Raw genomic sequence first — 16,063 nt, 5'->3', positions numbered from 1 at the left:
CCCTCTTTCTGTGGTTCCTTAAATTTATTTTTTATATTTTTTCCATATCCCAAAATTAACTTTATTCATCTACTTTAAATGTTTATAAAACTGCAGGATATGTCCCTCTCAGATGACTCTCTAGGGCTGAGCTTTGCGCTTTGGCAGGTGCTTGTGAGCTGAACCATCATCAGCAAAAATGCTGCCGGCTAGAATTTGAAGAACTTAATTCCAAAAGGGGCTTAAGTCCATTTTGACAAACAAACAAACAAATTCCAATTTTGGCCTGTAGATGTTGCCTTGAGTCCTACTCATAAAGGGGGGGGGGGGCTGAGAGAGAAAATCATGTATAAATGTTGTGCCCAAGTCACTGTGTCTTGAAAAGTCGCGTTTGCGTTTATAAATGGGGAAAAAGTAGTCAGAAATAATTTCCTTCCAAAGAAAATGCCGGCCAAAACGGACTTTAAACGGAATTAAGTTTTTCAGGGCAGCAGAAATTGGGGCAGCGGCTCCCCTCGACTGGTGTTGCGGGGAAAAGGCGCCCTGTTGCTGAACCTGCGGGGATGTCGGCCTATTCACACCGACACGTAACGAGGCTCCCGGCGTCGCCCTGCAACCCGATCTGGAGCTTATCCAATTGTTTTATATTTACACGGCGCCGCAGAAGGGTGCTTTAAAAACCTCCGCTCCCCTCCTGTCCGACCTATTTGCTCTCCCAGGCGGCGGCTGCTGCAGCTGGGCCGGCCCTTCATTCGCCAATCCCAAGACTAAAAGCGCCCGAGAGGGCAACCCTCATCTCGGCAACGTAAACAGCTGCGAAGGAGCCGGGAGAGAGCGGCAGCGGGGCGGCCTCCTCTCTTGGGAAGCCGCTCGTTTCGCTCCGAGGCCGGAGAGGCGAAGGCGGAGAGGCGCCAAGGCAGAATTTCCTCAGGTCGAGGAGGAGGAGGAAAGTTGTGCTCGTGTGAATGCGCGAGTTCCGGGGAGGGAAGGAGAGAGACTGGGCAAGGGACTGAGGCGGCCAAGTAGTCGGCGAAGAGGCGAGCGTGAGGAAGCGGAGTTTTATTTATTTACTATATTTGCACAGGACGAGGCGGGCGGCAAGCTGAGCCGCCTTCGCAGCTTCTCCCCCAGTGGCTGGCTGCGTATTAGCCGGGGGTTTGAAGCCGGCCAGGTCCGCGAAGGGCGGCCTGCGGCGCCCGGAGCGAGCGGGAGGCGATGCTGGGAGAGAGCCCGGCTGTTTCCTCAGGATCCGGCGGCGGCGGCGGCGGGGCCTTCTGTCACGTGACGCCCAGGCCGCCCCTGAGGAGAACCGCCTCTCAAGATGGCGGCGGCGGTGGCGGCAGCAGCAGCATCGCCTCCACTCCCCTCAGCAGTTCCACTCCTTATTCCCGCCCGGCCGGGAGGAAGCCGCCGCCGCGGCGGGGAGTGACTTTCTCCGAGGAGGTGCTGGAGCACCCGGCCACGCCGGCGAGGAGGCTGCGGAGGAGGAGGATGAGGGGAGCGGAGGACGACGAGCAGGAGCAGGAGCAGGAGGAGGACGAAGGGGAACCGAGCGAGGAAGCGACCCTCGCCGCGCCCTACGGCCTCCGCTCGGGCGGGAGGCGCCACCCGCCGACGCCGTTCAGGAGGCCCGAGAGGGCGGAGGACCGGCAGGCCCTGCGAGAAGCCTCGGCCGCCGCCTCGGAAGGTGAGTGGGCAGCGGCGGGGGCGAGACTGGCTGGCTCGCTTGGGTTTGGTCGAATAATAATCATCATCATAATAATAATAATAACAACAACAACAGGGCGGCCTTCAGATGTCTTTTAAAGATAGGATAGCTGCTTATTTCCTTCACATCTGAAGGGAGGGCATTCCACAGGTTCGGGGCCACTACCGAGAAGGCCCTCTGTCTGGTTCCCTGTAACCTCACTTCTCGCAATGAGGGAACCGCCAGAAGGCCCTCAGTGCTGGATCTCAGTGTTCGGGCTGAACGATTGGGGTGGAGATGCTCCTTCAGATATACAGGACCGAAGCAATCCTTCCTCCCCCAGCCGACTTTGGTGGGACTACAGCGCCCATCATCCGTGACCTGTTGGTTAGGGATGATGGGTTTTGTAGTCCAGGAATCTCTTCAGGAGTGGGGACGCCCAAGGTTGAGGAAGGCAAAGCCAAGGGGGCACAACATTGGGAGGATTCACATGGGACTTTGCCCTTGCGCAGGGTGCCATAGTGCGAAAGGTTACCTGAAGTCTGCCTCTGCTGGAGTGGAAGTCCAGTGGTTGGTGACATCTCACGGCGGCCCCCTGATGGGGGATGATGATGATGATGATGATAACATTAATAACAATTTATTATTTATACCCCGCCCATTTGACTGGGTCCCCCCAGCCACTCTGGGCGGCTTCCAACAAAACACTAAAATACAATAACCTATTAAACATTAAAAGCTTCCCTAAACAGGGCTGCCTTTAGATGTCTTCTAAAAGTTTGGTGGTTATTTTTCTCTTTGACATCTGGTGGGAAAGCGTTCCACAGGGCGGGCGCCACTAAAGAGAAGGCCCTCTGCCTGGTTCCCTGTAACTTGGCTTCTCTCAGCGAGGGAACCGCCAGAAGGCCCTCTGTGCTGGATGAGAGACAGCGGGGATCTTTGGCCCCCGAGGCGGCCCTTATGTGGCTGCCCTTTTTTTGGGACAGCTGCTTTAAGATGCGAGTACAGTTGTGCCTCGCAAGACGAAAAGAATCCGTTCTGTGAGTCTCTTCGTCTAGCGGTTTTTTTGTCTTGCGAAGCAACCCCATTAGCGGATTAGCGCTATTAGCGGTTTAGCGGCTATTAGCGGCTATTAGCGGCTTAAGGGATTAGCGGATTAGCTGCTGAAAGGCTATTAGCAGCTTAGCGCCTTAGAAAAAGGGGGTGGGGAGCAGGGGAAAAAACCCAGGAATCGCAAGACATTTTCGTCTTGCGAAGAAAGCCCATAGGAAATTCGTTTTGCGAAGCACCTGCAAAACGGAAAACCCTTTTGTCTAGCGGGTTTTCCGTCTTGCGAGGCATTCGTCTTGCGGGACACCACTGTATTTTGGTGCCTCTCGCTAAAGAGATGCGGAGGACCTGCAGCTCTGCAGATGCTCTCAAAATCCCTGGCCTTGGGGCTCCAGCCATGTTGCAAGGTGAGGCGACAGTCCCAGGCAGCAGGAACCCCTGGGGCAGCAGATCCCGAAGACGGAGATCTTTATCCCCACCCTGCTTGTTCCTGAAGGAGCTCTTCTCCTTTTTCCTTGGGAGTGGTGCGGCACCATTTTGTGCCTTTCCAAAATGGCTTGGGCTGGCCCTCCTGATGGGTGTTAGGAGTCTTGGCACCTGGAGGGCCGGAGGTTCCCCACCCCAACCTAAATAGTGTCCTGTTAGGCCCAGTGAGGAACGTGGAGCTGAAGCGGCCTCGGAGTAAGCAAGCAAGTGGCCGAGGGAGCCCAGCCAGTCAGTCCATCAGCCATTGCTGTTGGGAATGGACGGACAAGGCAGGCAGGCAAGCGCCATGCTGGCCTTTTTTGTGCTTGCTGTGTGCAATGCCTGCCTGGGAGCTGAGTGCCCGATGCCAAAGGGCAGCCTTTCCGCCATGCAGGCCCAGCAGTGCCTACTGCTGCCTCCCAATGTGAGCAAGGAGCTGGCCTCACTTTCACTTTTGGCCAGCCTCTGTCAGGTTGCTAAGGCTGGGGGCATCCTCTTCCCACATTCCTGTGGGGCAGTATGAGGAGTCCCCCCCCCCCCCAAGAGAATTGCCAATCAAATTATATCATTGGGCTGCAAACCCTGTATATGCATATTTAGGAGTAAGTCCCATTGAACTTGGTTGGGCTTACTGCTGAGAAGGCACAGTCAATTTCACAAGCTGCAACAATTCTTAAGTTAGGTTTCTGTTTCCTTTCCCTCATTTTCATCTATTTTGAATGCACAGAAGGAAAGAATTGCGTAAACAATAAGTGACTAAGAAAAATGGTACGTGAGGGATGTCATGGTATGTAAATGGTATGTAAATAGTTACTTTTTGCCTTTAGCTTATACAATCATACCCTGGGTTACAGACGCTTCAGGTTGCATTTTTTTGGGTTACAGACGTACTGGAACTTCCCGGAAGTACTGGAACTTCCGGGTTTCGGCAGTCGGGCCTGCGCAGAAGCGCTAAATTGCGCATGCACAGAAGACTGAATTGCAACCCGCGCAGACGCGCCGCTGCAGGTTCCAAACGTGCATCCCGCACGGATCACATTCGCAACCCGATCGTCCACTGTATATTGTTAGTTTCTAGCAATGTCTACATGCCTTCTCAAAGTAAGTCATAGGCCCAGTTGCATATCATTGTAAAACAATACAGTGGTACCTCTGGATGCAAACGGGATCCGTTCCGGAGCCCCGTTCACATCCAGAAGCAAACACAACCCGTGCCCGCGTGGGTTTCGATTCGCCACTTTCGCACATGTGCGTGATGTCATTTTGACCGTCTGCGCATGCGTGAGTGGCGAAACCCGGAAGTAACAGGGTGCATTACTTCCTGGTCGCCGCAGCGCACAACCCAAAAATACTTATCCCGAAGCTACTTCAACCCGAGGTATGACTGTAGTTAACTGTTATCAGACAGTGTTGCTTAATTGACATAATCATTGAAACTATTTTAATCAGATTCTGTCAATTCCTCTATGCCCCAAACATGGGGACTTTACTTGTCACATAGTCATTATTATATCTTCTTTGAAAAATATGCTTAGCAAATAATGTTTTAATGATTCTGTGATCATTTGGCAGGGGAAAAAATTGGCTAAACAGTAGTAGATATTTGGAGCATTTCTTGATTACATCTTCAAAAATCTGCCTTGCCTACCTATATTTAATGTTATGTCTTAGTGACAGGTGTATAAAACCTGTGAAGGCCAAATATTCAGTCTCTATTTCAGAGTCCTTAGGGGCTCATGGGTTGCATGTTCTACTTGTGCTCTTAAATTGATGCCTTTTCTCCGTAATTGAGGGATATGAGTGACTGCAGTAGCTATTTGATTACTGAATTCTTTGCATTTCTACTTTGCTTCCTTTGGTAGGGAGTAAAAACATCTTGGGAATTGCAGATGACTCTGAGCTTGTTCGACCAGCTCTTAGAAGAAGTCCAAGGACAGGTAAAACGCCTACAGCAGTCTTGACCGAAGTTCTGTTGCTCTATAATACTCGGATGTAATATGAACAGTGCTTACATGTACATAACCATGGAAATTCAGAAACCTGACTTGATTCAACTGATTCTGACTCTGACCCATTTCAGATTCATGTTTTACACAGCCTGTTTGCTCCTGCGTTTGCATGAGTCTGGAAACAAGTGTGGTTCCTTGTTGCATCTGAACTGAGAAACTATGGTTAGGATATGCTTCCAAGCAAGCCAGGATTTGGAAGTCATCTGTAAACAAATTGCTTCATATTTTTGTATGTCTGGAAATTGTTGGCTCCTCATTCAGATGCAGTGGGAAGCTATGTTCAACTGCAGCTTGTTGCCCCGTTTCCACAAAGTGTGGGATAATGTGGGGTCAAAGAGGCTGTGTGCAGGTAAACAAAGCTCATGCATATCCTAGTTTATTATGCCAGGATTTGATCGTCCAAACACATCCTCTGTAACAGATACTCAGCTCCTAATTTTTGTTCCTTTATACCAATAAAATAAAGGAACAAAATATAACTTTGCATTTCCAAGAATTGTGGAAGCTAGAGCTGAAGTGAATGCATTTTCCCTTGTAGCATTATTTGAAATCTCACTTCAGAAATTGACCAGCTTTCTTTTTTTACCTCTGATTATATTGATTACTAATGAATAATTTCTTGTCTTAACAGGGCTTTCTTATGACCAAGCCAGAGACTCTACAAGAAATAAATCAGGTTGGATCACTTTCCTTTTGAATTTCAGAAAGGCAGCCAGTATAATCTGGGACTTATGGCACCGTAAAGCATATTGTGGCATATGCTTTTGTGTGCCAGAACCCAAATTAATAGATGCATGAAGTGCTATCCCTACAGGAAGGTATATTCATGTCTACACACACACATGGGTATGAAGGAATAATCTAACTGGTGGGACCCAGAGGTTTGTGAAATGCAGTAGTCTGTGGTGTTGCCTACACATAACTCAAATTTATTTATACCTCACCCTTTTGTTATAAAACATTTCCAGGTGTATTGCAAGAAGGTAGTAACTAAAGAAAATAGCAATTATTCAACAGATTTCTAATGCTACGATTTTATCAAAGATTAAAATTGCAGGCAAATTAAAAGGTCATTGCCTAGATCCATGATGGCAATAAATTAGGAACTATAAGAACTTCTCTTAATTGAGGAGCTACCTGTTTCGTTTGAGATGGTGACAGCACTATTGATGATATTTTTATCAGCATGTTCATGTTGGAGGAGGGCCTTCTTGCAGGGGGGATTTAATTATTTATTAGTCATTACTGTTGGAGTAGACTTACAGTGATTCTGTCCCAATGTGTTGTAGCCCAACATGTGTAGCAGGTCACACTTTGGATCTAGTGTTATCAATTAAACTGGAAAGTGGTCTAAATGGGATATTTAGCTAAACTCCCATGTTATAACCAGATGGCTACCTGTTGAGGCTTAAGATTGTATGTAGTGTGTGTTCTTTTCGGCAAGCGTAGTACAGTGGTACCTTAGTACTCGAATGGCTTGGCTCCTGAACAAATCAGCTCCCGAATGCCGCAAACCCAGAAGTAAATGTTCTGGCTTGTGAACGATTTTCAGAAGCCTAGAATCTGACAAGGCTTCCACAGTTTCTGATTGAGTGCAGGAAGCTCCTGCAGCCAATCGGAAGCCACACCTTGGTTTTTGAACCATTTCAGTGGTCAAACGTACTCCCAGAATGGATTACGTTCGAGAACCAAGGTACCACTGTAAACCTATTCCTGTGGTCTTCTGGAATCTAATGGATTTCTGCATGTTCTTGGAGCTCCAGGTGGTCCTTTCAATATTTTGGTCACTCTGTGAAACATGGAAATGACCAGAACAATTGACAATTAAACAATTGTTCCTGAGCATCCACTCCCGTGCTGTTGAGCTGGCTAGACTGCTAATATGGACCACCTATATTGAAGCGACTGCAAACTTCTAGGAAGTGTCTGAACTCAATTCAGTGTGGTGCTCTTTATGTGCGTATTTCTTAAAACTAAGTTCATTCTTGAAATATGCATTTAGTCCAAAGTAACTACTCATCTTAATGAATTAGTTGAAGCACATGGCTGACCAAACCTAAATCTAAAGATGGGATTGTAAGTAAATATGGGATTAAATAGTTTTATTGCTTTAGGCTCTGATTCAACATTTGTATCTTTTCAGAACATGAAGCAAATGAAGTGGAGAGTGAAAACAGACCTGAAATCTGGCATGATAATTTTCAGTCAGCTAGCAGATTCATAGAAGGTAGCAGTCGCCTGTTTTCCTATTCCTGGCAGGGTGTCAGTTTGTTATGTGGTGCAGGATCTTTCTGTATTTTATCCGCTGCAGTTTTCCAGAAATTTAGGCAGCTCATAATACAGAGCTATAATCTGTGAGGAATTCATTGCGGCACCCATAGATTGAATTGTGCGTATCCAAAAGCGGTTGTGTGCATTGCCTGAAACTCTGGTTGGATCAGAGCCCTTTCATGCAGGTAGCAGTTTGACATGCAATATAGTGATAAAACGTAAGATGACTCTTGATGCCAAACGCTGGTATCGTCCACATTCTGTTCTCACAGTGGCACCAACCAAACACCAACAAGAAACCTGCAGGCAGAACAGAGCACAATAGCACTTCCCAGCTCATATCCCCCAGCATTTGGAGGCTTGTTGCTTCTGATCCTGGAAGTGGTATACAGCCATCATGACCAGTTGCTATTTAGTCTAGTTCTCCATGAATTTTCCTAATATTTATAAAGCTGTACAGGTTGGTAACCATCACTGCAAATTCCACAGTTTAAGTATGTGCTGTGTGAAGTAATTCCTTTTGTCTGTCTATTATCGTGAGAGAGAAAAGCTTATCTCTATTCATTTTTTCCACACCATGCCTAGCTATATCATATATCATATCATATCATATCATATCATATCATCATATCATATCATATCATATCATCATATCATATTCCCCTCTTGCTTTTTTTCTAAACTAAAAATCCCTAAACATTGTAAACTTTTCTCAAAAAGGAGTAGCTCCATCCCCTTGATCATTTTGGTGGCCCTTTTCTGGATTTCCCCCCCAAGCTCTACAATTTTTTGAGGTCCAGTTACCATAACTGTTCACAGTATTCCAAGCACACCAAATCAACATTTTCACTGCGTGACCATAAGGTCTCTTTCCTGGTTAGTCCCAGCAAGTGGAGACCAAATTGTAGCTTGGGATTTTTTGCCCCACTGTGCATCACTTTACACGTGCTTACATTGACGCTTTGCATTGCCATTTTAATTCCCATTTCCCCAAGTTTACTTCCTTTTGAAACTCCTTGCTATCATTTTTTTGTTCTTACCATTCTGAACAATTTGGTGCAATCAGAAAACTTTGTAAGCTGCTAACCCTTAACCTACAGAGATTCTTACCTCATCTGTCTGATTAACTTTCTGATTGCTCCCTGTGCCCCTAGAGCTGGGCTTCCTTGCAAGCTTGTCTTACTCTTATATCCCTAGCTAGCTTTCTCCATCTAGGGCTCCTTTTGCAGTCTTAGGATTATGTTGGTTCCTTGTATCACTAATGTGATGCCGTATTTTTTTCCTTGCATCCTCTTTTTTAGATGCACATTATTTTGTTCAGAAACCACAAGGGCTTAATCAGAAGACAAAGTTAAGAGCGAGAACGCAAGGTTTGTATGGAACTTCAGTTTTTGTGTGTGGGTATTTTGCCTGCTTTTATTTTAAAACTTTCATGTTTATAGCTGTAGGTTAAATGTGTGTTCATTCCACATTACATGATTATAGAACACTCACAGGATGAATGGTAGATCTAGTTCTGGGTTGGAAAGTAAAAGAGGAGAGATTTAAGACATTGGTTTGGCAGTGGTATATAATGAAATAAATACAGACAGACCGACCTTGTTAGTCTGAAACATTGGGTTGTATCCAATGAAGTTATTCTGTTTGTGCAAGGATTTCCACTTGCACAGTGGAACTTCCTTGTGCTCCCCTCTCCCAAAGTGCCCCCCCCATGTGGCTCTGGAAGGTGGAGGAATCCCATAGAACAGATTTGAGGGCAAGAGAGTCGGGGAAAGTTCTGTTGCACATGTGGAAATCCTTGCCCAAACAGGATGACTTTATTGGACATAGCCTGTGGTTGAATAAGAGAATTTCCCTGCGTTCTTCTAAACGGATACATTTTTGTTGAAAGCGTATCTAAATGCGAGGTCTGAATTCATAAGTATATAATATAATATTCATATTGTCCTAGGTAGGTGTGATAAGTGTGAAATGTTCCAGTACTATGTTTTGGCAGCAGTGCATGGAATTGGCATTAAACCCAATATATTTCTCTTGAAATATATGCCCCACTTGATACCTGTTGTTCCAAACCTATTTCCTTCACCTGTTCCCCCTTGCATAGATACTTTCACTAAAATAAGCAAGTGTAATGAGATTTATGTAAGGAAGACTCTAAGCTCTGTTGAAGGCTTTGGGTAGGGAAACAAAAACATTAGGTCCTATCGTGAGATCTTTTTTCAATTTTTTCTGTGGGGAAAAAATAGAAATATAGGAGTAAACTTGGGAAGAAAAACCTTGAACTTTTATTTTTGAATAATTAATGAAATGCTTTTTAAGGCAGGGTTTTAAGATAATGTGTTGACTACAGTTCACTTTCTCAAAATGGGTCCCAGGAATGGTTTCAGATAGTGGTAGCCTTCAGCCATCATGGCAAGCTATGTTTAAGTGTCACAAACGAGTTGTATTTGTAGTGAGCCTATGGCTCGGGTTCTTCTTTCTCTTCCCACATAGCAAGGAGGAGGCATTCATTGAATTAAAACCAGCGGGTGGTGCTGTGGGTTAAACTACAGAGCCTAGGGTTTGCCGATCCCCGTGATGGGGTGAGCTCCCGTTGCTCGGTCCCTGCTCCTGCCAATCTAGCAGTTCAAAAGCACAAACTGCAAGTAGATAAATAGGTACCGCTCCGGCGGGAAGGTAAACAGCTGCTCTGGTTCGCCAGAAGTGGCTTGGTCATGCTGGCCACATGACCCGGAAGCTGTACGCCAGCTCCCTCAGCCAGTAAAGCGAGATGAGCACCGCAACCCCAGAGTTGTCCGCGACTGGACTTAACAGTCATGGGTCCCTTTACCTTTACCTTTACTTTAACAATGAGTCACGAAGCTGGCTTGCTTAAACTAGTCTTAGTTAGTGTTAACTAAACTTTCAGATTTGGACAGCACAGGGAACTGAACTTAACAAAAAGTGGAAACAAAGTTCCTGAAACCCTCTCTACCTAAATGCATAGCTAGCCGTAGGCATTCCTGACAAAAGAGCCATGACATGCTGTTATGTCCAAACATGGCTATTGTATTGGGTAATTACTAATACAGCTTGGCTAAATACTTCTGAAGACTTGCAAAGAGTTTGAAGAGGGATAATTGTTTGTAGTATGTACCACCTTGCCACTGTTTCCTCAAAGTGATGCAGGGTGTGATTTTTGTTTCATCTTTTTGGATAATGTTGACTGGAATGGAGTCTGTTTTCTTTACCCAAATAATAATACTTGCTTTTATTTATTGTAATGCTTCCTGTTTTTCCAACTGGCAAAAATATATACATTTAGTACAGTATTTTAAAGATGGAACAGAGAAAGCTGTTGCATTTGTAACAATTTGAACAAAATGTAGATACTTAAATTGTGCTATACACTATAAGGCATTTATACTCTGCTACATTTATTATGTAATAAGTTATACAGAATATGTTTTATAGCCTTAAAACAGCAAAGCAAATGCATGTTTGGGTTTTCCAGAAATTATAAATATTATAGCTACTTGGATTCAAATATGAATTCCTGTTGTGCTGTTCTCCCATTGACTTAGGAGTATGATGAGAATATTCTTCTTTTTGTAGGAAGACAATTTGGATCATGAAGTTTATGGAATTTATTTATTGAATTTTATTTGAAAATAATTGGATTGGTTTGCACTTAAATCTCTTATCTTTGGTTTGTATTCTAGCCCATGTGCCAAAGAAACAACCACATGCTGCTCCCAAAAGTAAGGTATTTTCCTCTTTCAGACTATGTGTTGTTGTGGTGGTGTCTGTTCATACCACCGATAAAATCTAGGTTTTTTTTTACTGAAATGTGTTTGACAGCCTTGCACCTCTGTAATTATGTATGCAGACTTGCATGTCTAGAATCTAGGCTTTTAATCGGGTGGGGAACCATTTTGCCTCAATGGGCTAGATCTTTCTCCACTCCACAGGCCAACTTTGATGGGTAGGAAATGATTGACATGTTGGGATGTTCTGCCCATGTGTCAAAATTCTGTTGTTTAGCACTTGGGTACTATAGCTCGAGGGGCTTTTCTAGTCATATGCTGGGCATAAGGTTGGCAAAATTTCTGCAGGTATTGGTTGCGCAGTTAGATTTCTCATAGGAAAACCAATCCAGCACAACCAATCCAGCATGCTTGAACACTCTTTCCATCAAAGGAAGAGCAGTTACTTAAACTCTGCTTCCTGCAGAGTTGTTCGAGCAGGAAAACACGTACGATAGACATTTTCCTTTTGAATGAGAAGGGAATAGCCTTAAAAGATGTTAAAACATACCTTCTTATTCCTTGTGGTGTAAAAACTCTACCAGCTGAGCATTATTTCTGGTGATCTATTTCTGTTGTGATGGAATAGGGTAAAGTACACATACAAAAGGCCCCATGTTCAGTCCACAACAGTTCCAGATAGGACTAGGAAAGATCCCTGTCTGAGACACTGGAGAGATTCTGGCAGGTGGGGATAAACTACACATTACATTGAATGTGAATTTGTGCAGTTGCACCTTTTTTTTTTTTTTAAAGGAAAAAAATGCAGACATAGGGTCTCACTACAGGTGGGGTCAATTGCTATTGGGCTGCACCTGTTAAGAGGATATGTTACCCTTTTCCCTCCCTAAGTCATATTTAGGAGGAAATCTCCCCCCACCCCTGCAACTATGAGGCAGATCCCACTTGGCTATGAACAGGAGGTTGTTTCCATCTAGCAATCTTATCTGCCGATGGTCACAATCCACAAGTTGGTTGGGGAGAATATTTATTTCACTCACTTTAGCAGACAAATCTATTGGTTGAGACTGGAGAATTTTAACATAAAGATGTATTTTTTCCAGCAGAAACAAGCTTGCAATGAACAATAATGGAGAAGCCATAAATACTGCCAAATACTGACTTTAAGAATGCCCGCTTGTGCCATGTGTGAGATTTTCACTCCCAATATTTCATTTATGAACCATTTTTCAAAAAGCAATCTTGAATTTGAACTTGTTAAAGTTAACACTATAGGGACATTTGCTTTTTGCTGTTTTTCTGGGGAAGTCCAATTCTTTTGAATTGTCAATAGCGTGCCTTCCAATCTGTCTGAAATGGTGATGAAATCAGCCAGAATAATAAAAGCAACTTCTAAAATGAAACTCAGATGTATGTATTTTTTCTCATCCTTTGTTTTGTGTATATGTGTGCACTAGGTTCTAAACAGTCTAATCGGGGACACGCATTTGCATGGATTCTGCCACTTATAGTAGTAGTAGTAGTAGCTTGCCTTGCTGGTGGTGGATGGTATGTGCTTCAGCATTCATCGTACCGTAGTTTGGAAAATAACCTGCGAACTGAAGCCCTGAAAGAATTTCAGAAACAAATGAGAGATCTCATGAGCAGCTACCCAAGTCAAGACAAAAAGTTGTGGAAGGGAATCCAAGTCATCTTGGAGAAACGCCTCAACTCTTCTCAACCATTTTTGCAACCAGCTGTTTTATTGTTCACTGCTGCAAAAGAAGCTGAAGATGCCCTGAAATGTTTAAGCAACCAGCTTGCTGATGCTTTCTCATCCTCGCAGCACGCTTCTACAATAAAAATTGATGGGGCCAGCAAAGCCGCTCTAGACAGTGATGATGTCAAACTCCTTGTGGACGAAGAGTTGAGTTCTGGGTTCAAGGGAGGCAGGAAGGTGGCAGTAGTGCATCGATTTGAGTCGCTGCCTGCTGGTTCCACCCTGATATTTTACAAGTACTGTGACCATGAGAATGCAGCATTTAAGGATGTTGCCCTACTTTTAACTGTTCTTCTGGATGAGGAAACTCTAAGAAAGGACCTTAGCCCACTGCAAGTTGAGGAAAAAGTGAGGGACTTCCTCTGGGCTAAATTTACCAACTCAGACATGCCAGGTTCCTATAAGCACATGGACACAGACAAACTGAGTGGGCTGTGGAGCCGCATATCCCACCTGGTCTTACCTGTGTGGCCTGAAAGTGTCCTTCCTCAGGAAAACTGTTTGCGGGTGAAATGATATTTTTGTAAAAGAGAATGAAAACAATACAGCATGTACATCTATTAATGGCTGGATAGGGTATGTATTTCCAGCTTGGTAATCAGAACTGACTCTTAGGTGTGTGCTTCAAAATTTTAAATCTTGATTTATTCCTTTCCAAATAAGCTGGAAATTCACATATTAAGAACTTGTAGAGCATAACATAGTTCTGTTTATGTGACACTCCTGTAATTCTTAGAGTTCAGGACCTTGCATCTCAAAAGAATGTGGATTGCTAGAACTACTTAACAATTTGAAGTCCTTTCAGAGAATACTGCAAATGGGAGCAACAAGTTAATGAATAGTAATAAGCACATGGTTCTGTCTTCTTTGTACTTGAAGTGTATTAGAATAAAATGCAAACTCAAAGTATATCCAGTAACAACTCTTGTCATCCATTGACCAACATCTCGGATGGACTAACTCTCCTATAATTGCAGGCTCTTGGAGTTTGCTTTAGCCACGTCCTGTTGTTGGGTTTGATTAACATAATGATGCAATTCAAATTTCTAGTCAGGAGTGGCAGGCCTTCACATACAAACACAAATGCCCTGTCCAGATTCTAACTTTGGGATTGTCTTCACAATGCCAGTATTTTTAATCCAGAACTACAAGGCTCGTCAATCTTTGTTGATCCACTGCCAGACTGCCATGAATTTCCTTTTGCATATGGGAGTCCCAGGTGGACAAGATGCAGCCTTTGTAAACACACATTTTTGCACTTGTCCAAAAAGGAGTGAAGGAATCACTGATATAGATTAACCCATAGTTCAATCAAGATTTTTAAAAGTGTTGTACTGGTGTGCTTCAAGGTCCTTCCTTTCTCAAAATAATTCACTCTTCTGAAACTTCTGAATTTTAAATATGAAATATTATTTTAGATAAGCACAGGTTTTAATGGTGCCTTTGCGCTGGGCAGAACTTATTTATTGCAGAAATGAAGACTAAAGTCGTCGTCGTCCCCCCCCCCCCCCCCGGTTTGGATTCCTGCCCCGCAGGGACATGGAACTTTCCATGCAAAATTTGAATCTGACAACTGGTAAAGTGTGACAGCCCACATATTTTGAATGCTTCATTCCAGACAGCCTTCAGTTTATGTCAGGCTGTACATCTTAATTGTATATGAATGTATGTACTTGAATGTAAATGGTAATGTGCAAACCTCAGGACTTTGATACTTACTGATTCTTATATAATTGAGCCACTTGGATTTTACTGTGTTTGAGAAACTTGCAAAACCTGCATTTTTGAAATACGTTCTCGGCACAATTGTCCTCCTTGCTTTTTGAAGATTCACCAGAGTGCCATTCCTTGTCCCCAAGTGTATCTACAGCAAGTGGATTTTAACCGTGGAAACTATGGCCGCCTCTGGAAGTGCTAGAAAAGCCCCTGGCCATGTTCTGTAGAATGTTTTTTCTTTATTTCGGAGCTTTTGCACATGATGCAGCTACACATTCCTTCCTGACTCAAGGTCAGAAATGCTTATGTGGCTTATATTAAAACTGGCTGTGATACCTTGAAGTGAAGATTCCTGGGGCCTAACACTGACTACACCTTTTTTGAGTGTGGGACACAAGCAGCAGCCAGAGCACATGGAAATGTTTATGTATACATGAAGGTCTTCAGAAAATATTTCCCTGTAAAGTGGTTTATAAAGTGTAGGCATTAGTGTCTTGAAGCTTTCTAGGCCAGGAACTCATAACTCGTAGAGCTCAGGTCACCTGCACCTTCCAAAATGCCATCTGGTGTGGGAGGTATGCCCTTCTGAGCAATGGTGTTGGGAAGCTGCTACAGGAACAGGGATTTGCTCGAAATTGGGTAGAGATTCACCTTTGTACCATTCCCCCAACAGTGTCTCACCCCGCCTTCCCATCCCATATTATTCAGAAGGGCCCAGTCCTCCAGAAAAGCTTTCAGAAAGGGGAAATCTCCCTTCCATTTACTTGTTAACCTGGGATCTAGTTGCACTGTATATCGTTACGTTTAAATAATTTTAAAACATGTAATTTCCTATTTGTTGACTACTCAGCTGTTTCTTAGCGCTACTATAATTATATAAGAGATTTCATACATCCTGCCAGCACAATTATTAAATGAATGAGTGGACAGAAAATCTTTATGAGGAGCGGCTATAACAGTTGTCTTCTCTGTTAAGTGTATGCTGAACATTTCGTGTAGAACTTTTTGTAGTGTCTCCTGGAGCGTCAATACTACTTCGCACTGTTCATGAACTGAGCGTCCTAACAATCAGCAAATCAACTCCGTGTTCATTGGATGCTTCTGAAATACAATAGCTTTTAATTCCTGGAGATCAACCGATGGGACAGATAAATATAGTATAAACTTACTGCCATATATTGCTGCTCAGCTTTTCAATACTATAGTATTTATTTTCAATATCCTTTTGACGAAAGATTGTTTCTCTGTTGTGTTTTTTAAGAATTAATTGTACACATGATCAACATATAGAAACAGACATTAATTTGATAGCTTTTGGCTGTGTTACAGAAGGGCAGTATCAATAAAAGTAGTGATTCCAAATCTGGGATGGAGTTATATT

The 16,063-nt window shown here is 43.8% G+C and overlaps 1 protein-coding gene across 1 annotated transcript; it reads left to right on the top strand.

Moving 5' to 3' along the window:
- The first annotated feature begins 28 nt into the window (after window positions 1–28).
- LOC310680092 (uncharacterized protein) lies at window positions 29–16,044 on the top strand. Its single transcript, XM_083446355.1, has 7 exons — window positions 29–1,666; window positions 5,044–5,118; window positions 5,822–5,866; window positions 7,334–7,417; window positions 8,763–8,831; window positions 11,163–11,201; window positions 12,665–16,044. Exons 1-7 carry the CDS (start codon window positions 1,195–1,197, stop codon window positions 13,480–13,482), a joined length of 1,602 nt encoding a protein of 533 aa, XP_083302481.1. The 5' UTR covers window positions 29–1,194; the 3' UTR covers window positions 13,483–16,044.
- The last annotated feature ends 19 nt before the right edge of the window (window positions 16,045–16,063 follow it).

This window comes from Podarcis tiliguerta (genome assembly GCF_965153285.1).
Source record: "Podarcis tiliguerta genome assembly, chromosome: 6".
NCBI classification, from domain to species: Eukaryota; Metazoa; Chordata; class Lepidosauria; order Squamata; family Lacertidae; genus Podarcis; species Podarcis tiliguerta.
This window is presented reverse-complemented; position numbering and strand designations above follow the sequence as displayed.

Excerpts from the sequence above, each read along its gene's own strand:
- LOC310680092 (XM_083446355.1), top strand. The coding sequence starts at position 1,195 with ATGCTGGGAGAGAGCCCGGCTGTTTCCTCAGGATCCGGCGGCGGCGGC. Across the intron at positions 5,119-5,821 it reads TAGAAGAAGTCCAAGGACAG|GGCTTTCTTATGACCAAGCC; the intron begins GTAAAACGCCTA and ends TTGTCTTAACAG. Across the intron at positions 8,832-11,162 it reads GTTAAGAGCGAGAACGCAAG|CCCATGTGCCAAAGAAACAA; the intron begins GTTTGTATGGAA and ends TTTGTATTCTAG.